The 22,729-nt window shown below is 41.7% G+C and overlaps 1 protein-coding gene across 2 annotated transcripts in view; it reads left to right on the forward strand.

Annotated features, from left to right (window-relative positions):
- Window positions 1–21,223, forward strand: part of pparg (peroxisome proliferator-activated receptor gamma) — a 162,939-nt gene extending 141,716 nt beyond the window's left edge. Inside the window, exons 5-7 of one of the 2 annotated variants that reach the window (XM_038812670.1) lie at window positions 4,759–4,958; window positions 7,428–7,842; window positions 15,788–21,223. In XM_038812670.1, coding sequence (XP_038668598.1) covers window positions 4,759–4,958; window positions 7,428–7,842; window positions 15,788–16,035 — 863 coding nt within the window. In that variant the 3' untranslated portion in view covers window positions 16,036–21,223. Of the gene's footprint in view, window positions 1–4,758; window positions 4,959–7,394; window positions 7,843–15,787 lie in introns of both variants that reach the window. The other variant, XM_038812669.1, reaches the window with a different exon arrangement.
- The last annotated feature ends 1,506 nt before the right edge of the window (window positions 21,224–22,729 follow it).

Raw genomic sequence — 22,729 nt, forward strand, 5'->3', positions numbered from 1 at the left:
CCCCAAAAGTTGAGGACACACACCCCCCCCCCCCCCCCCCCCCCACACCGTCGGGGCCTTGGCCCATTGGAGGCAGAGCATCGGGTGAGGGCCTCGGGTGACATCCTGAGGCCGCCCCGACAGTGCCATTTTGGAGAGGATGGAGCATCGGAAAAACGCCGCCGCCCCCCGATTTCAGCATAAAAGTACATTCGTCAGCCAATCGGCGAGCGCGATTTCGGCATCGCCAATCGGAGAATCGATCCCTTAGTCTCCCAAATGGATGATCCAGCCCAGGAGGTTTCTCGGTACTAGGGGTTGGTTTAGCACAGTGGGCTAAACAGCTGGCTTGTAATGCAGAACAAGGCCAGCAGCGCGGGTTCAATTCCCGTATCGGTCTCCCCGAACAGGCGCCGGAATGTGGCAACTAGGGGCTTTTCACAGTAATTTCATTGAAGCCTACTTGTGACAATAAGCAATTATTATTATTATTATTATTATTATTATTATGCTACTGAACAGGTCAGCGCAATACCCCGAAGTGTGGAGAAAGAAGCAGAGAACCTGTCCTTGGGCACATCACTACTACAAATAACACTTTTATTTTGAACAAGCAGAGTAGCTAAGAGGGAACCAGTGTATAGACTGTATGTAGATATTAAAATGGTATTCAGTTGCATACCATTCTGGAGGTTATTATACGAAATTAGGGCTCATGGGTTAGGGGTAATATAATAGCATGGATTGAATGGGCAGAAAAGAGAGCAGGAGTAAGTAAACAAGTAATATCCGGGTTGCCACATTGTAACTAGTGGATCACCACGAGGATTAGTGCTCGGGCCTCAGCTATTTACTACCCATATCAATTACATGGGTGAGGTAGAGTGTAGCGTATTCAAGTTGGTTGAAAATTCATGGTTGGGATAATTAGCAGCGAAGTGGATAAATAAAGGGTGCAAATGGATACAAAAGGAATTTAGTGTAGAGAAAGATGATGTTGTCAGCCTTGGTAGGAAAAATAGAAAAGTAAAATATTTTTTCAATGGTGAAAGATGGGAAATGTTAATATTGAGAGGAATATTGATGTCCTTGCACAGGAATCACAGAAAGTTAACATGCAGCTACAGCAAACAATTAGGAAAGCAAATGGCATGTTCGCTATTATTACAAAGCATTTAGAGCACAAGAGTAAAGATGCTTTACACCAATTACAGCAGCAGGGCTGGTTTAGCTCACTCAGCTAAATCGCTGGCTTTTAAAGCAGACCAAGCAGGCCAGCAGCACAGTTCGATTCCCGTACCAGCCTCCCCGGACAGGCGCCGGAATGTGGCGACTAGGGGCTTTTCACAGTAACTTCATTGAAGCCTACTCGTGACAATAAGCGATTTTCATTTCATTTCATTTCATTTCAATTATATAATTATAGCCACCACACCTGGAACACTATGCACAGGTTTAGTTGTCTTACCCAAGGAAAGATAGACTTGCCTTAGACGGGGTGCAATTAAGGTTTGCTATTGATTCCTCAGATGATGAGATCTGTCTATGTGGAGAAATTGAGTAAACTAGTTCTACACCCCTTTGAATTTAGAAGAATGAGAGGTGGTTTTGTTGAAACAAATACAATTCTTAAAGGGCTTGGTAGCGTACATGCTGGGAGAGTGTTTCCCTGACCAAGAAATCTCGAACTCGGAGTCACAGTCTCAGAATAAGTGATCATCTAGTAAGGACATGGATGAGAAATTTTTTCACTCGGCTGTTTGTGAATTTTTGGTTTTCTCTTCTCAAGACACCATGATTGCACAATTGTTCAGAACAATTCCACCCAACTGAGTGGAGCGTGACAGTAGGTCCAGGTGATGGTAGTAAAAGATTTAAGGTTCCCCCAACAGGAGGGGAGAACCTTGTGCCTCTCCCTTCATGTTCAGACCCAGCTGTTAAAGGCTGGTTAATGGCAAACATTTTAAAGATATTACTTGTGGTAGTGTGACTAGGGGTATTACGGTAACTGGGAGTGTGAGCTGCCATTGGTGCAGAGGGCTCGCTGCCCATTGGCCCAAGTATCGTGTTCTCTATATTCTCATTGGTCGAGAGGAAGGTAGCTCCGCCTACGAGGCGGGGTATAAGAACCCGTGTTCCCCAGCAGCTAGGCCATTTCTGTACTCCTGCTGGGCTCACTTCTTGCTGATTAAAGCCTTTCGATTCGGACTTCACCTACGTTTCGTGTCCATTGATGGTGCATCATTACTGAAATAAGTAGGCCTTTTCTACCTTGTTACAATATAAATCAGTTAAAATATTTCAAGTGCAAGAAGCATAAGGGCTGCAAAGAGTAAACATTGTCTGATAATCATATTTTTGACGAATACTCTCCATTCACTTCAGTATGGATAGCGCTTTTAATCTTACAATTTACCTTTTACGTAAGGTTGAGGAAGCAAGGATCTGACTCGGCTCTAGAGGGTTACAAGGTAGCCAGGAAGGAACTCAAAAATGGACTGAGGAGAGCTAGAAGGGGGCATGAAAAAGCCCTGGCGGGAAGGATTAGGGAAAACCCCAAAGCTTTCTACACTCATGTGAGAAATAAGAGGATGATCAGACTGAGAGTAGGGCCAATCAGGGACCGTGGAGGAAACTTGTGCCTTGAGTCTGAGGACATAGGGGAGGCCCTAAATGAATATTTTGCTTCAGTATTCACGAGAGAGAGGGACGTTGTTGCTCATGAGAACAGTGTGAACCAGGTTAATAGACTCGAGCAGGTTGCTATTAAGAAGGAGGATGTGCTGGAAATTTTGAAAAGCATCAGGATAGATGAAGTCCCCTGGGCCTGACGGGATACCCAAGGTTACTATGGGAAGCGAGGGAGGAGATTGCTGTGCCGTTGGCAATGATCTTTGCGTCCTCAGTCTCCACTGGAGTAATACTGGATGATTGGAGGGAGGCGAATGTTGTTCCCCTGTTCAAGAAAGGGCATAGGGAAATCCCTGGGAATTACAGATCCACCAGTCTTATGTCTGTGGTGAGCAAAATATTGAAAAGGATTCTGAGAGATAGGATTTATGATTATTTAGAAAAACATAGTTTGATTAAAGATAGTCAGCATGGTTTTGTGAGGGACAGGTCATGCCTCACGAGCCTGCCTTAGGGCAGCACGGTAGCATTGTGGATAGCACAATTGCTTCACAGCTCCAGGGTCCCAGGTTCAATTCCGGCTTGGGTCACTGTCTGTGCGGAGTCTGCACATCCTCCCCGTGTGTGCGTGGGTTTCCTCCGGGTGCTCCGGTTTCCTCCCACAGTCCAAAGATGTGCAGGTTAGGTGGATTGGCCATGATAAATTGCCCTTAGTGTCCAAAATTGTCCTTAGTGTTGGGTGGGGTTACTGGGTTATGGGGATAGGGTGGAGGTGTTGACCTTGGGTAGGGTGCCCTTTCCAAGAGCCAGTGCAGACTCGATAGGCCAAATGGCCTCCTCCTGCACTGTAAATAAATTCTATGAAGCCTCATTGAATTCTTTGAGGATGTGGCGAGGCACATTGTTGAATGTCGGGTAGTGGATGTGGTGTATATGGATTTCAGTAAGGCATTTGATACGATTCCCCATGGTAGGCTCATTCAGAAAGTTAGGGGGCATGGGATACAGGGAAATTTGGCTGTCTGGATACAGAATTGGCTGGCCGAAAGAAGACAGCGAGTGGTAGTGGATTGAAAGTATTCCGTCTGGAAGTCAGTGACCAGTGGTGTCCCACAGGGATCTGTTCTGGGACCTCTGCTCTTTGTGGTTTTTATAAATGACTTGGATGAGGAAGTGGAATGGTGGATTAGTAAGTTTGCCGATGTCACGAAGGTTAGGGGAGTTGTAGATAGTGTTGAGGGTTGTTGCAGGTTACAACAGGACATTGACAGGATGCAGAGCTGGGCTGAGAAGTGGCAGATGGAGTTCAACCTCGATAAATGTGAAGCGATTCATTTTGGAAGGTCGAATTTGAATGCTGAATACAGGGTTAAAGGCAGGATTCTTAGAACTGTGGAGGAACAGAGGGATATTGAGGTCCATGTACATAGATCCCTCAAAGTTGCCACCCAGGTTGATAGGGTTATTAAGAAAGCGTAGTGTGTGTTGGCTTTCATTAAGAGTTTAAGAGCCATGAGGTTTTGCTGCAGCTTTATAAAACCCTAGTTAGACCACACTTGGGATAGTGTGTCCAGTTCTGGTTGCCTCATTATAGGAAGGATGTGGATGCTTTGGAGAGGGTACAGAGGAGATTTACCAGGATGCTGCCTGGAATGAAGGGCATGTCTTGTGAAGTAAGATTGAGGGAGCAAGCTTTTCTCACTGGAGCGAAGAAGGAAGAGAGGTGACTTGATAGAGGTGTATAAGGTGATGAGTGGCATGGATAAAGTGGATAGCCAGAGCCTTTTCCCCAGGGTGGAAATGACTGTCACGAGGGGACATCGTTTTAAGGTGATTGGAGAAAGGTATAGGGGAGATGTCAGAGGTAGGTTCTTTACACACAGAGTTGTGGGTGCGTGGAATGCACTGCCAGCAGAGATGGTGGAGTCAGAGTCATTAGGGACATTTAAGCGACTCTTGGACAGGCACATGGACAGCAGTAAATTGAAGAGGTGTAGGTTAGGTTGATCTTAGATTAGCATAAATGGCCGGCAGAACATCGTGGGCCGAAGGGCTTACACTGTGCTGTACTGTTCTATGTTCTATGAAGACATATATAGAGTTAATTTCAAAACTAAATGCCCTTGGTTTTTGATTTTTATTTTATAGCAATTAGATTTGGCAGAATGCCACAAGCTGAAAAGGAGAAACTCCTAGCCGAAATCTCCAGCGATGCAGACCAACTCAACCCCGAGTTTGCTGATCTCCTTTCTCTTGCAAAACACATGTTTGAGTCGTACAATAAGTCTTTTCCTATTACAAAAGCTAAATCTCGAGCAATTATGGCAGGAAAGACGGGAGACATATCGGTAAGTACCTGTTCAATGCTATTATTTTGCCAACTTACTACAGTTGAATTATTCAATCAATATTTTAGTTGCTGAATTTAGCTATGCAATTAATTAATAAGCAATGTAATGAACAATTTGCAATTTACCTTTTGGGAGGGGGGTCTATAAATTTATTACTAAATAAAAATAACAATTTTGCTCCATTGACCAGACAGCAAAAATTGAATTTTCATGCAGATTTTACTCATTTGGCACGCATTGAATCGTAAGAAGGACTCTGGAGAAGGTTTGAGATGTTTTAGAAATATCCCAAGATCTGGATCCACTAGCAGTCTAAGACTTATTGAGTGTGATTCAGTGACCGCGTTGCACAGCGCTCAGATTGGGTGTGCCGGGTGAATAGCCTGAGAGGGAAACAAAATTGAGATTGTGTCGGGCACAAACCATTTTGCGATTCACCCGGCCTGCTCCCAATGGTGAGTTCCAGATCTCACCCAAAGATGGCGAGAATATCATTAACTCTAATTTGCAGGCATTTCATTTGCATTTCAATCTTATTACCAGCTTGAAGTCAACTGATTGGCCTCCGGGTAATTACCTGACTCCCCAGCCCCAAGTCACACACATGTCGTTTAGTACTCCTTTTCAAAAACGTGTAGCTGGTGCAATAGCTACTATGGGGAAGGGAGGAGGTGAGCAGCCATTCCATTTTCTGGCATGCGGCTCAAAGGCACCGGAGCGCCCCTCGGGGTTGGGCTTGGTCGGGGGTACAAAGCATTCCAGGTCGGGGGTCGACCACCGGGGTGGGGGGGGGCGGTGAGGGGTTTTGCGTCTGTGAGGCCTTCAAGTCAACTTTAAATATTGTGAAGACCCAGAACAGGGGTAACTAGAGCTTCAGCTTGTCTGTCCCACCAAACACTTCCAGGACAGAGCCAGGCTGAAGCTTCTCTCCTGAAAGTCAATTTCACACCCTTTGACTGTGAGCAGCCCCTGGCTTCACAGCTGCAGGCTCTTTCAAAAGACGAATTAGCCTGGTTAGTTCTGAGAGCACTTCCCATTCCTGGGGCTGGATTCTCTATCCCACTGCTAAATCTTTTATCTAAGCCACCATCTTACTTAAAATAAAGTCATTGATTTTACTTGTAATATCTTGGTTTGGAGAGGACAATTGTGAATACATGCTGGAAACTGCCATTCAAAATATTTGTGATTCTATTTTTCATTTCAACAATTTTAGCATGTTTTATGATTCTATCTCTCTTATGAATTCAATTAGGAACATATCTAATTGAATGGTGGAACAGGCTTGAGGGACTGCATGTTCTATTCCTGGTCCTGTTTTTCTCTGACTGCCCTTTTACTGCTGTGATTCTTAAAACATTTTTTTACTGTTATGCTTCGCCTTAGTTATGCCTTTCTCTGGAGCCATAGAGTATCTGAAAAATGGAAGTTTGCATGTCCCATATAAAATAGCAAAGCTCCCTCTTTGAATTCTAAAACTTGGCTGGAGTTAAAAGCTGATGTCCCAGGAAGGTATATCTAACCATATTTGCCAGGATGCAACCCCTCTGATATTTTCCCCTCCCACTCCCCCACCAACACCTCTGCCCCCAGTGGATCTTTGGCCCTTTAATTCTCGGGGCAAAATTTTTTAGTTCCCTGCCAGTGGGTTAGCGAGCGGGACGGCATATAAAATTCCTTGACAGACCTTCTCACAGCCCGTCCCCATGCTACCCTCAATTTTGCCGGGAGACTGGAGAGGTGGCTGCGAGGCCTGTGAGGTGGGGAAGGGGTAGCAAGGTCTGATGGATAAAGGTTGAGGGGGTGGGGGGGATGTGAGACCTGGGGCATTCCAGCTACACTCTCCCTAAGCGGTCAATGAATAGTCACTTAAGGGTCATTTCCTGCTTGGCTTTAGTTTTATGATCAGCAGGAGGAGTTTATGGACTTGGGGCGGTGGGATGTCCAGCAGGTCCCCCTGCTCGGGCTTTGTGAAGAAAAAGGGGGCCTCCTCTCTCTTTCCACATTGCGCTCAACCCCCTCTGCCAACCGAAGGTCTGCCCCTGAGTGCTCCCTTGCCGCCTGGTCTTGCCATCAGGATTCTCTCCTCTTCTACCCCATGCTCAAGGGCCTCCCATTCTAGGCCATGAGACCTCCACATTTACCTCCATCCTGGCCACGGGGCTTAGAATCTGGGAACTCCTTGTAGTCCAAACAGTGATCAAAGCACCATGTGGCGCTGCTGGCACTACAGAGCTGCCAGCCACTTCCAGCATTAATGGCAGTAGGGCAGCCACCATTTGCAGGAGGGATGTGTGTGTACCCTCAGAAGAATGCGGTAACTGGAGTAACACGTTTCTGCCGAAAGCCCTTATCTTGATTCTAATATAAGAGTGTTAATGAAAATACAATATACATCACTAATGTAACATGTATTTATTTTTCCTGTTGTAGCCATTTGTTATTTATGACATGAATTCCTTAAAGGCAGGAGAGGAGCGCATCAAATTCAAACAAACATCGCTGCAAGAACAGAACACAGAGGTAGAAATACGAATTTTTCAACGCTGCCAATTCCGTTCAGTGGAGGCTGTCAGGGAAATCACTGAATTTGCCAAATCTATCCCCGGATTCATAAATCTTGACCTAAATGACCAAGTTACTCTCCTTAAATACGGTGTCCATGAGGTCATATTCAGTATGCTGGCCTCCCTGATGAATAAAGATGGACTTCTGATTGCTGCAGGCCAAGGGTTTATGACTCGTGAATTTTTAAAGAGCCTGAGGAAACCCTTTTGTGACATCATGGAGCCCAAATTTGAATTTGCCATGAAGTTCAATAGCTTGGGCCTGAATGACTGTGACATTGCAATATTTATTGCCGTTGTCATACTCAGTGGAGGTAAGAAATACTAATTTTGGTTTTGTATCAGGAAAATGCTGCTCGGGCATGCATTTCGTGGTTGTAGTCTGTTTTATCAGCAGGTTTTCACTCTTCCTGTTCCGAAGCCATTGTTGGCGCCTTTCTGGGGTACAGTGCAATTTTTAATGCCTTTCACTTGTGCCATTATACATGTGTGAACATTGGGAATAAGTGCTGCCAGGCTGTTTGGCCACGAGAAACACTTAAAGAACAATATTTTCTCCAATTGGGCGAACAATTATTCTGTGGGGGTGATGTAACAGATGCAATACATTTTCACTTTCTGTTGGAATACTTTGTAAATTAAAATGCATTCATGTAAAAGATAAAAAAGAAAATTTAAAGTGCTCATTTTGTTTCATTCATTTACAAATATGGGCCCCGCTGGCAACCCAGCATTATTGCCCATCCCTAATTGCCCTTCAGAAACTGGTGGGAAACTGCCTTCTTTAAGAGCTGCAGTCCCTATAGTGTAGTACACCCACAGCACTGGAGGGAGTTCCAAGATTTTGACACCGCAATGGTGAAGAAATGGTGATATATTTCCAAATCAGGCTGGTGTGACTTGCAGGGGAACTTCCAGGTGGCGGTCTTCCCGCATGTCTGCTCCCCTTGCCCTTCTAGATGTTAACAGTTATGGGTTTGGCAGGTGCTGCTTAAGGAGCATTGATGAGTGCCTGCACTGCATCTTGTAGATGGTACACACTGTTGCCATTTTTCGTCACTGGTGGAAGAAGTAGTGAATGTTTGTGGAAGAGGGGCCAGTCGTGCAGGCTGCTTTGACCTGGAAGGTGTTGAGCTTCTTGCGTGTTGTTGAAGCTGCACTCATCCTGGTATGGGGAGAGTATTCCATCACATTCCTGACTTGTTCCTTGTAGTTGGTTGATAGGATTTGGGGAGTCAGGAGGTGAGTTCCTCGCTTCAGAATTCCTAGCATTTGACCTGCTCATATTGCCACTTTTTATATGGCTAGTCCAATTCCATTTCTTGGAGCCGCCAGGATGTTGATAGTGGCAATTCAGTTATGGTAACGTCATTGAATGTCAAGGGGTGATGGTTAAATTTTATTTTGGCAGAGATGGTCATTGCCTGCCATATGTGTGACCTGAATTTTACTTGCCACTCTTACTAAGCCTGGATATTGTCCAGGTCTTGCTGCATTTGGACCTGGACTGCTTCATTATCTGAGGAGTCACGAATGGTGCTGAACATTGTTTAATCATCAGCGAGCATCCCCCTTTCTGACTTTCTGATGGAAGGAAGATCATTGATGAGCAGCTGAAGATGTTTGGGCCTCGGACACTCCCCTGAGGAACCCCTACAGTGATGTCCTGGAGGTGAGATCTCCACTAACCACAACCATCTTCCATTGTGCTAAGTATGACACAGACCAGCGGAGAGTTTTCCCTCTGATTCCATTGACTCCAGTTTTGCTAGGGCTCTTTGATGCCACACTCTGTTAAATGCAGCCTTGATATCAAGGGCAGTCATTCTCTTCCCACCTCTGGAATTCAGCTCTTTGGTGCATGTTTGAAACAAGTCTGTAATGAGGTCAGGAGCTCAATGGCGTTCACGGAAACCAAACTGAACATCAGTCAGTAAGTTATTGCTAAGAAAGTGTCACGTGATTGTGTTGTTGATGGCCCCTTCCATCATTTTACTGATGATCAAGAGTAGACTGATGGGGTGTAATTAGCCGGATTAGATTTGTCCTCTGTATGTGCAGGACATACCAGGGCAATTTTACACATTGCTGAGGTCTTCCACAGAGAGTTAGGATGCACCAAAGGAGAGAAACTGTCATCCCCACAAAGGGGTGGATAGACCCAACCCCAGCTACCAATATACAATTTGCCACGGTGGTGGTGTTAGAATAGAGATCATCAGGGGCCACTGAAGGAGTTGAAGGAGTAGTCAGTACTGCCGCTATTTCAGGCTCTCCCAATTTGCCTGCCCTTGTTGACGATTCAGGTGCCTCCAACCAGGAAGAGCAGGGTGCCAAGGTGAGATGTTCGGCAAGAGTTACAAAGTCACCTGATAGGCTTACCTTATGAACCTTGTTTTAAGCTCCCTTACTGTAACTCTCTCTCTGTATATAACTGTAAATGAGAGTTTTTCTGTTTCTGTATGTCATGGATCTGTAAGGAAACTTGAGGAGGGAGGAACATGGTGGTGTGGGCCACCACTCCCGCCTTCCCGACTGCCACAGCCTGTCCGCTTCTGCCGCTGACTTTCCTGTCGATCGATTTGGCCAGCACTGAGGGAGGACGGAGAATTTTGTTTTAATGATAATGAGGTCCTGCTGCTGAATTCTGCAGGACCTCTGTGTAATGGATTTTCTGGGATTCCCCGCGCTACCACACTCCCCTTCTTTCCACATAAAATATAGTAGCCATTGGATTTTACTGCGAGGGGGGAGGGGGGGGGGGGGTTGCATTCATTCCATAGTGCTTGTTCTGGTTCTTTGAAGCAACTACCTAATTAATCCCACACAGACCATTCTTTCCCCATGGCCCTGAAAAATATTCCATTTTCATAATCTTACGCTGACCAACTGAAAAAAATAATTAATACCCAGTTTCATGAGCCTATGAAATACATTTTACAATCCTGGCTCCTGGATATTCTATTGCCTGATTCAAGAGGCACTTTGATTTACAAGCTGCAGAGAGGCTCAGCTGTTCTACTTTTCACAAAGATTTTATGCCTTCCTGCAGTGCTGGCTCTTCAAGCCTGAGCATTAAAGTTCAGTTGTTGTGAATTAATACTTTGAAAATGGGGCACCGGTAACAATATGGTTTTTATTACTGAGAACTTGATACTAAAGGCCCCCGCCTCGACGGTTTTCAGAAGGGTCTATCTTTATTATCAGGAAATGAAGCAAAATTAGCGAGAAATCTTCATATATATGACTGTTTTTATTTAATTCCCCTCATATAGAAAATGTATCTGTGCTTAGGTCAGTGCTGAGCTGGGAAACTTAACGTCTGACCCATTTCTCACTTCTCAAGGTCACAGCGACTTTGCTCCCTCGTCATAATAATCTTTTATTAGTGTCACAAGTAGGCTTACATTAACACTGCAATTAAGTTACTGTGAAAATCCCCTAAATGTATCAAATGCCATTTCCTTGGTTAACTTATGATCTTTATTTTCCATCAGAATTGCAGCAAGGGAAAAGACCGTTTTTATTGTGAAGTGTAACCGTCTCTTTAACTTAAAATTGAAAATCAGAATGTCTTTGCAATTGTCCAAATTTGATAGCAAAGCCTATGTGTTCGCAATAACAGTAAGCAGGGTCAGTGGAGTATTTTTTTTGTCACCGGAATCTAATTTTCTTCTGGGGTATCCATCATGTTCTTACTGAATCCACGCATTTCGCAAATGGAACCTTCATTTCCATTTGCCTCACAATTTCAGCCCAAACATTTGTTCATTGGGGCATTTGCAAATCATTTTAGATTCTATATAAAATACTTGCAGGACAGATGGGAGGCCACGAAGCCCATCAGGTTTGCACCGACTCTCTGAAAGAGAACCCCACCCAGGGCTGCTCCCCCACCATATCCCCAAAACCTTGCAATCCTAATGAACCTTTGAACACTTGAGGGGCAATTTAGCACTGCCACTCCACCTAACCACTGTAGTGATCTGTACATCTGTACAAACATCTGCACATACAGACAGATGTAACAGCCACAGCATCACTAGAGGGCAGCATCAGAGACGGGTGTGAAGGGTCCAGCCCAAGGGAGAATCCGCCTTTTTCAGAAGCACAAGGCTAGTGAGCAGCAGCAGACAGAGACAGCTCAGCACAGGCAATTTACCTTAGCTTCACTGGTTGTACTTCTTGACTGCATTCTATCTAGTTAAGCTCTGGAAACAGAACGAACCCATTGAATAAAGTATTTGTGTTAACTGGAAGTCTAAAATCTTTATTCAGACTTAGAGAATACCATAACCACATCTTTGGGCTGTGGTCGGAAACCCACGCAGACACGGGGGAAAACGTGCAAACTCCACGCAGACCGTGGCCCGAGGTTGGAATCGAACTTCGAGTCGCTGCCACTGTGGGACAAAAATCCAAACCACTGCACCCCAATGCTGCCCCTCGGGTTTTGCAAGCTTATGAATCTTTTTATTCCGCTCAATGGTTTCCTGTATGTCTGAGATATCCACTGCTTTTTTTCCTTCTGCATCCTTGCACTTTGGTGTCGAATTACATTTTCAGATCTTATTTCTGTTTTTTGGTTCCCTGGCCGCAGGAGAACTTTGTCCTGGTCCTTCATTTCATTTTTACCGTTGGCCAGGTCTGTCTCCTGCAAAGTTTTAACTTGTTTCAGTTCTGTAATTGTGCTACCCATGGCTTAGTTATATACTTGCAGTCTGGAAAGTTCTACGATTTATCCTTTCAAGGCCTCCTCTTATTCATTCAACCGCTTCTTCAGCTCTTCAGTCTGTTTCATTTAGCTTTTGGCTTCCTCCTAGAATATTGAACATTGCTGAGTCTGCTCGGCCAACTGGTTGGTCAGTTTGTTCAGAGTGATGTTAAATTCATTTTCCTTCTCTTGGTACTTTTCCAGAAGAATAAACTTCATCTTGAGGGATTCTTGTAGTGTGTAAAAAATCTTTCAACAGGTTTTCCTTTGCTTTGCGAAACTCACTTGCTTCATCTTGAGTTTTCCTGTAATGCAATAGAGTCACCTAGAGTTCCATCCATTGTGCTTCCATTCTGCTGCTTCAGACCATCTTTATTCCTTCAGGTTGCTGAATGGGCACACATTCCTTTTGCACTTGATCTTGAAAGGCCAATCAACTGTTCTTTCAGCTATTTATTTTCTGGTTGACCTCGCTCTGGGATATTTTGTTGCCCTCCCTTGTTGCCCTCCCACTGGTGAGATTCTCTCTTGTTGGAGATGGTCATTGACTGGCACTTGTGTTGCGTGATTGTTACTTGCCACTTGTCAACCCAAGCCTGGATGTTGTACAGATCTTGTTGCATTTGGACATGGACTGCGTCAGTTTCTGAGGAGTCATGAATGGATGTGTAATTGTGCAGTTATGAACTTATGATGGAAGGGAGAACATTATGAAGCAGCTGAAGATAGTTGGGCCTCAGAACTCCTGCAGTGATGTCCTGGAGCTGAGATGACTGACTTCCATCAACCACAACCATCTTCCTTTGTACCAGGTATGATGCCAACCAGCGGAGAGGTTTTCCTCGATTCCCATTGACTCCAGTTTTGCCAGGGTTCCTGGATGCTACACTGGATCAAATACGGCCTTGATATCGCGGGAAGTCACTCCCACCTCACCTCATACTGTGGGCAGTGATATTCTTCGGTCCAATATTACCCATGCTCTCTGATCACCTTATTTGCTATAATTCATGCAGGCACATATCACCACAGCCTTCATTCCCATCAGAATTTACTTACTTTGATTGCCCAGCTTTACAAACATCCTGTAAAACTAAGCAATTTAATGAATCATGCCTGAAGGTTAGCTGTTCCCATGGAATCATAAAAATATTTGTGCTCGAGTGTTCTTGGAGCAGGGGATCCATATTTAAGCTAAAACTGGACTTGGGGCTCAATTTAAATGAAATCGCAGAACATTATTTTACAAAGCGTTTGCAAAGCCACAATGTAATCCAGTGGGTATCCTGGCCGCATGTTTTATATTCAGAACTGGTGCTTGAGTGGCAAATTTGTCCCATTTGTCTTGATGCAAACAACCGGCGGCCTTATTCTTGGGTTCTGTGCAGAGAGAAATTCCCAAGAAGAATTCAAATTTCTCATCAAGACTTCTATTTCACCAGTTTCCAAATAATCGAACATATATTTCATTTCACCATAACAGAATACTTTGTCTTTGAAAGTTAGGGAAAATTTAATATTTCGTTCTATGCTTCTAGTATTGCTACTGATATCATAAGTCGCATTGCATAAAGCTTAGTGGAAATCTGGAACCCTGTTCCCCAAAAGCTGTCCAGGCTTCGAAAATTAAGCTGAGAATGAGAGTTTTGTTTTGTTAGGCAAGGGTGTTAAGGTATTTGGAGCCAAAGCTGATAAGTGAATCATAATATAGATCAGCCATGATCTAACTGAATGATCCAACTGAATCTTAACATGCTCCAGGGGATGAAAGACCCACTCCTGTTCCAATTTAATAACAGAAATTGAACTGGAATTTACATGAAAAGAGATTGTTATTTTGTGTTTCTTTCGAGCGTGGAAGTCTTATTTCCACTGTGTTTTGAAAGGGTTATTTCCCCCTCAATATGTTTTCCAGAGACCCTCCTCCACACTACAAAAATTCCCTGCCTGGAGAAGGAAAATATTTCTCTTAAGAGGTCACAATGTTAATGTTAAATTCTTCACCCGATAGTCTGGCTCATTAAAATGAGAGATGGATTTATAGGTATAGTATCATTTAATAATAACCAACTTGCAAGGCTGGCTTACTCGTAGGACCTCAGAACGCACACACAGCCGTCTTCTGGGAGCCCAGAGCAAGAGAGACCAAGGACAAAAGGATCTCTGCAGATATATTCAAAATCACATTAAGATTCACATATAAGCTTCCCTTTGGTCATTCTATACACCTCCTGACCTGGCCATATATCCTGATTGGCTCACTTCGCATTTCTCAATCCTGAGCCTCTTGTTACCCAGCATCCTTTTCACCATTCTCTCCACAAGGCTACCCTCCCCCTTTCTAGCCAGGCTTTGCTGAATTCCTTTGTCCTTTGTCTGTGAGCTCACTACCATCGGACCGGCCCTATTATCTATACTATTTTAACTAATAATCCTATTTTATATCACATTCATTTGTTCAATTCCTCAACTAGTTTTACTCACTCGCCTGATTTTCTGTTAAGGTGGTGGGTGGGGGTAGTGGGGAAACATCTATGAAAATTAGTATTTTCGCAAGGTGAGATGTAAGTACAACTCGGGGATAGAGCTGCAACACCTTAGCTGAGATTTACTGACCTATTGTTACTGGCAGGGCCCTGACGAAATTATTACTGTAGCCTCCACTCGATCCACCAACTGATGTCCTGCGTGAGACCTCACACATGCCCTGTGGGAAAATCACTCCTGTTTTCAGGAGATTCATTGTGAATTATAGGGGCAGATATCTTTGTGTTCTTTACAAATGCTTTCACAATTTTGTTACACATTGCATGTCGAGAAAATCTTCTCGTGCCCACCTGTTCTACACATCTTAAGAGAAACCACGTTATGCAAAGCACAAATAGATTCACATTTCAAACCAGATGTTTCACCATCAGCGCTGTTAAGAGAATTGATTCATATTTTTCCTCTGTCTATTGGTATGTTCTTAACAATTTGAGCACTCGCTGCTTTATGATATTAGGGTAAGATGCTTGGAAGGGTTATAAAATTTGATTTCATAGGAGTGAACATGCACTCGTAAAATAACACAGTCGCATCACTTTTGAGTAGCCAGCTTCCTCACTCCTGTTGCTTGCTTCTTCACCAAATCAGTGCCCTAGTAAACACATTGTTTTTAATTCTATTAAAGGGAAACTAAACAAAATAAGTTTACTAATATTGAAGAGTCTTGTAAACTGTTGATTTGTTTTTTAAGAGGCTTTGATTGTGAAATTCATTCAGAAGCAGGATATCTTCACAATATGTGCTGTAGTTTAACTGCTTCAGCCCTAAGTTCAGGAATTTCTTCCCTAAACTGGCTCTCTACCTCTCTCCTCCTATAAGATACTCCTTAAAACCAATCTGTTTGGTCGCCTGTGTCCTTATGTGGCCAGGTGTTTCATTTTATTTGATAATGCTCCTGTGATGTGCCTTGAAATGGTTTACTGCCTTGAAGGTGTGACATAAATGCAAGGCATTATTGTTATATCAGAATATGAAACTGTTTATCATCTTTGTCCTAGATCGACCTGGATTGCTAAATGTTAAACCAATTGAAGAACTGCAGGACAGCATTCTACAAGCACTTGCCCTTCAACTTAAGATAAACCACCCAGATTCGCCACAATTATTTGCAAAACTACTTCAAAAAATGACGGATCTAAGACAGATTGTAACTGAGCATGTGCAGCTTCTGCACACTATCAGGAAAACAGAGGCAGAAATGAGTCTTCATCCGCTCCTGCAAGAGATATACAAGGACTTGTATTAGAAAACCTCCCCTTGAACCACAGATGTCTCCTTCTTAAATTCCACTGTTTATTGTCCAGTGTAACACCAGAAGAGACTTCTGAATGGCAGCTTCATTCGGCACCCAAATAATAGTTTGTGGAATTGCGCCCAACTCCATTGTACAAAAGAAACACTGGCAGGGATGTAGAACATTTTCTGCAGTGGTAACCGTGTCCTTTAAGGATATTGCTGACTAAAGCAAATAGTTGCTCGAGTGCCTTGAAAACTGTTTGTCCTGTGGAAGACCTACAGACTTTGTCTATCAAGTCGCTAAGAATATAGAATAAAAGCCTAGAGTGTTCATAGCTTAACTTATCAATTTTCCCAACAAACCTAACTTTGTATCCAGTCTGTGTTGTCTTTCAAGATCACCCTTGTACAGACTCATTATTATTGTGATGATAACTCAAACTTTACTGATACTGTTTGGATAGGTGCTGGCTCACAAGCTATTCAATTGGCAGATTATTTTCTCTTAAATTTCTGTCAATCGTTTTAAGAAAAATAATCTAGGCCTATTATTATATTGCACATGTAAATGAATGGGCATAATACAGAAAATTGAAATGAACTAAAGTTAGGTATTTTCATTATATTAATCTACTTGACTCCAGATTTCACCTTGTGTAATTAAATCCAATGTGTTGTACATAATTAAGCATGTATTTGAATGGTGTGCCAAAAGTGCTTCCTGTAATTTTGCAAGTGAAAAGAAACATCACCCGGAAGAGAGAAATATTCTCAATGAACACACACCAATAACTTCTTTTTGTTGTTTTAAATGCAAAAATTCTTATGAACAATGTGAAAATTTATAGTGCTTCATGTCATATAATCTAGAAATGGCAAAACATAGTTACACTGGATTCTTTGTGAAGCCAACAGAAAAATGCAAAATCTCTTCATTTACAAAATACGGAGTACAAGCTGAATCAGAACCCAACAGTGCAATCATTAAAATTCATTAAAAGTGCAATTTAATGGGCATAATAAAGAGATGCTTTGCAAAAGCTATTGTAATCATTGATACATAGCTTTTTACATTTATCATATTGGTCTGATGCAAGTTGTATAACGTTCAGTTAAATTAATAATTAATTAACAAGCATCTATCTTCAACTAGGGAATTTTCACAGGCGGTGCATTATGAGTGCAGTTGCCGATTGCATTAATTTAAAATGTTCAAGACATTTCCTTCAAATGAGTCCTTAGTCTGGAAATTAAGCTTTGTGGGAAGGGCGAAATTAGCACGGGGCGGGCGTTGAGGTGTTTGCCGTTAGAGCTGTTGGTTGTGGACTCTTTGAGCTCTGTCACTATTGAGCTTGATGTGCTACTTAGAAATATTTAATTGACAGCAGGCTGGCGCAGTGGGCCCGCACTGCGACCTCACGGCGCCGAGGTCCCTGGTTCGATCCCGGCTCTGGGTCACTGTCCGTGTGGAGTTTGTACATTCTCCCCGTGTTTGCGTGGGTTTCGCCCCACAACCCAAAGATGTGCAGGATAGATAGATTGGCCAAGCTAAATTGCCCCTTAATTTGAAAAAATTAATTGGGTACTCTAAATATTTAAAAAAAAGAAAAATATTTAATTGTCCATTCAAAATGTTAACGTTATATAAACCTGTGGCCTTTCTTCAGCATAAAACATTTTGGGCTGAAATCCCTTTGAGCATTTTAACAATTATATTGTAACAAGTGTGGTTTAAAGGGAAATTTTTAATATAAAGGTAAAAACTTGTGCTATGATTATTCTCCCCACTCTGCCTCCTTCAATGGAATTACTAAAATAACATTTGTACTTTAAGTTGGGTTGTTGGGTTCATGAACTCTTGTGATAATTGTTCATGTGTGTGCTAAATGTACAGATTGCTTACTTTACAGTTTCATACTACTTATTTCATAGAACTATAAATCAATTTTACAGAAAATGTTATGATTAAGAATACCATTTGATAAATAATCATACTCGTAGAAATTCCCTCTAATTTTCCTGTGTATGATATTGTACAAAAAGAATAACATGTGAACAGCTGTTGTCAAAATATTTCAATTCATTTTAATCATTTAAAGAAGGAGTCTCACCATTATAGTTCCTATTAAAAAATCAAACCGAGAGAAGCACGGTGGTGCTGTGGGTTAGCACAGCTGCCTCACGGCGCCAAGGTCCCAGGTTCAATCCCGGCTCTGGGTCACTGTCCATGTGAAGTTTGCACATTCTCCCCATGTTTGTGTGGGTTTAGCCCCCACAACCCAAAGATGTGCAGAGTAGGTGGATTGGCCATGCTAAATTGCCACTTAAATGGAAAAAATGAATTGGGTACTCTAAATTTAAAAAAAGAATCAAACTGCAAACAAGTTATTATTGGGTTTAAGATACTTCAATATCATAGTTGATCGCGTCTGACATTTTACAAGATGTAGTTTTCTGGTGAAGCTGGACTAAAAGGTCAGACAGCAATTGGACCAATTGGTGTAATTCAGTTCCAATTTGAAATGATACATTCTGTCCTATTTTTGTATTACCGTTATTAATTCTTATGTTTTAGAATGAAAACTACTTATGTTCTTTGTGTGTTATAATTACTCTCATCTTACCACTGGTGGGGCTGCAGACGTTCCACCACAAAGCGAAGACTAATTACAGCGTTACAAGTTTACATGTGGAATATGTAATTATACAGTATTCAATTCACTAACAAAAATGCAGATTCAGATTAATGATTCACCTTTCCGATAAATAGCCTCCAACACTTTTAACATAGCAGACCAATATTGAGTCAGCAGTGTGCTTAATTAAATGTCATTGATTGTAGTAGCTATTACATTTTTGAAGGTTATAACGGTGAGGTAACCTCCTTATTTTAGATCTGCTAAATGCATGAATTTCTTTTTGTCACAAAATCTTTACATAATGAGCAAATGTAATTTAAAACACAGATTCCTGGTTATTAGAGCAGGATATTCCATTCAACACCACCACCAGATTATCACTCTTCTCATTTATGGGACCTTGCTTTGTGCAATATAGCTGAGTAACTTAACAATGTTCTCAGTTCTTAAAAGGAATTAATTAAATGCAAGAATTTTACTTCTAGAAAGAATTTGCGTCAACTTGTTAAGGAAAGGGTTAAGAAAATAACATGGATTTCTGATAAAACTGGGATACATTTAAGGGAGTATTATGTAGCGTCTCTCTATTTAGAAACAGTCTCTGTGAGCCAACGGAAATGATTGTTCAAATCATCTGGTAGAAATGTTTGCCAAATTATTTATGATATATAGCACTGCCAGTAGAGAGTAGCCCATTGTGAATATCAGAATGTCTCCACTGGCTTAGGAGGGAACGGGGAGCAATAGTATTACTGATCCCCTTGTATTATATGGAAACTTGGCAAAATGACATTGGGCTTCATCCTGCTGTTGGTGTTGATGATTAAATGGTTCTGTTGAATCAGCATATTACAGTCCGGTCTAGATCCCAGTTGATTGCATTGTGCCAGATTCTCTTCGTATTTTCTGCCAAACTATAAACAAATTGCTTCATTTTCATTTTAACATTATTCATAATGTTATGAATCGCTTTTTCTCCTATCAAATCATGCAATGTAATGAAAGCTCTTTACAGCTTCTAGGTATTTTGATTCAGCACATTTACACTTTTTTTCATGAGTTACTGTCTAATGAAATCTTCAAAAGATAAAACTGAAGATTTCCTCTGCACGTGTTTCTTTTAGGATGTTCAACGACAGCCGAAGAATTGAGCCTAATATGGTGTGAGGTGCCGCAGTCCTAATAGTCAGAATGAAATTGTCATTACATGTAGTGCATACTCCAGGGCAGCACGGTGACGCAGTGGTTAGTACTGCTGCCTCACGGCGCCGAGGACCCGGGTTCGATCCTGGGTCACTGTCTGTGTGGAGTTTGTACAGTCTCCCCATGTTTGCGTGGGTTTAGCCCCCACAACCCTTGATTGGCCACACTAAATTGCCTCTTAATTGCAAAAAATGTATTGGGTACTCTTTAAAAAAAAAAAAAATTTGAAACATATAATGCATACTCTTAGTTGTCTAAAGTCAGAATATTTTGAGGTACCCTGCTTATACTTTTGTACTGTAATTCAATGGATACATTCCTGCAATGTAAGTTATTAAACTGGATAACTCCAAATGCATGGGGGTCAAACTATGCTATTTTGTAAAGCAAGTTAAAGATAAATAGAAATTGACAGGTTTACTTATTGTATAACTTTTTATTTAATAACCATGTAAGCCATTTCATTTTGATGTGTTGAATTTGCCTATTCAAAGCATCGCATAAGACTTGTGGCTGAATATAACCTGAGCCTTAATTTACAATGACAATCAGTTCATAAAAACATAGCTAAATGGTCCGCTTAATTTTTAGTATTTCTTTCAAGCCTCAGTACTCAACTAAAAGCTTCATTTTGAAATTGTATCTAGCTAATGCAATGTAATTGTGAATTTTACAAATGAAGTATAGAGACATTTTACACTGTTGACTGGCTGTAACTGACATTCAGGGATCCTTTATTTTATTGTCCAGCTTTGGTTTTTAAAATGCAAGATACTTCGAGTGCATTCTATCATGTGCTAATGACCTTTGTTATAATTTTTATATGTTCTAGAATAATGTCCAATTGATATTTGGATGCTGTGTCAAGAGTAATATTTTCACCTTGCCAATAATGGATTGAGAGGAAACTCCTGCCGTACCAATTTGCAACCAACAGAGGCCGCTACAGCAACTGTTGGCAAACAGAATGAAAGAAATTCTTGATGCAGTTGAATTTGCTGCATATAACATTGAATGCACTTTCAATAATCCTGAAATAACGAGAGTTTTTGAGAGTTTTTCATTGTCATCTTGAATTCAAAACAATCCATTTATTTAGCACACAAAATCTGAGCAACTTATTTTTCCACCTCTGAATAATTCAAAAGATGGATTTGAAGGAAGTGTTGGGTGAAAAAGCGCAGGTGTGGTTAAGGTTTTACCACTTGCCACATAGCATACCCATTTCAGTCGTTATTACTCAAAGGAAATATTACTCAAAGGGAATATTTTAGTTACAATCTATCTGTAAACTGTAAAGATGACAGTTTTGTACTGGCAAAATATTTTAAATAAAAAAAACTGAATACTTTTAAATTGGTTTACGTGTTTTCTTACTTTGAATGTGTATGTGGTTATCGCCTGAAGTGATCTTTCCAGTTACTGTACAATTTTTTTGTCTGAAATTAGTCTCCTGTATAAACCATTACTGGTATTAACTTATTGTTGGGAACCATGTGAAATAATGAATTAGCACAGTCCTTTTCAGCTTGTGCCTATAAGTGAATTGGCCATGCTAAATTGTCCTTTAGTATCCAGGGTTGTGCAGGTTAGGGTACAGGGATTGGGCGGGGAGTGGGCCTGGCTAGAATGCTCTTTCGGAGGCCTGGTGCAGACTTGATGGGCCGAATGACCTCCATCTGCATTGTAGAGTTTCTATGATGCGACAATATTCTAATCCGGATTGATAGTATGAGAGGTTGACTCTTTATTCTAACAGTATGTAAGTTTGGGTAGTCTTTTTAAAAATAAATTTAGAGTACCCAGTTATTTTTTTCCCCAAATAAGGGGCAATTTAGCGTGGCCATTTCACCTACCCTGCACATCTTTGGGTTGTGGAGGTGACACACACGCAAACATGGGGAGAATGTGCAAACTCCACACGGAGAGTGACGTGGGGCCGGTATCAAACCCAGGACCTCAGCACCTTGAGGCAGAAGTGCGAACCACTGCACCACCATGCTGCCCACAAGTATGGGTAGTCTTAACTGAAATAATTCATGTTAGTCTTCGGGAATGCATAATGTTGGATAGCATGAGGACTGGAAAGTTATACACTGCATCTGGTGCGATAACTAAATTCTACTGGAATGTTTACCTATTGATGTGAACATATTTCTGTATCTAGATCAACAATCCAATAATGGACTGTTCTACATAAATTCAAGTTGCTAGATTCTACCCTGTGTATCATAGCACCATTAATCCTTAGTTATTCCTAACTATTTTATTCTACTCTTTCTGCTTCAAGGCTGGATATAAGGTGGATCATAGACTGCATTGTTCCTCTACCTAGATATTCTAATTATTTAGAACCTACTTCTGTTGGATTTCTTTCAGCAAATAAAGAACAATACAGCACAGGACAGGCCCTTTGATACCAATCTTTGGCAAAATCCTCAGCACTTCCTTGTGAAATATCCCTCTACACCCATCCTATCCATGTGTTTGTTAAGATGCCTTTTGAACGGCGTTAATGTATTTGCTTCCACAACCTACCCTGGCAACGCGTTCCAGGCACTCACCACCCTCTACGTAAAAGACCTGCCTCATACATCTCCTCTAAACATTGCCCCACGTATCTGCAGTATTAAGCATTTCAGCAATAACCGGTCAAAATCTTTTTAAAACAGTTGTACATTTTAAAACCATTGCAAACTTTTCATCAAAACAGTTGTCAGACATTCCCTGCTTAAAAGCCAAAAATTCCAATTTCTAAGCATTTGCAGAGAAGCCTGTGCAGGAAAAGCATGAGAGGCCGATTGATTTCTTGCATATATATCATGAATGCTTGTATGGTGAATATAAATAATTACATTTTAA

Source organism: Scyliorhinus canicula, chromosome 11 (genome assembly GCF_902713615.1).
Source record: "Scyliorhinus canicula chromosome 11, sScyCan1.1, whole genome shotgun sequence".
NCBI lineage: Eukaryota > Metazoa > Chordata > Chondrichthyes > Carcharhiniformes > Scyliorhinidae > Scyliorhinus > Scyliorhinus canicula.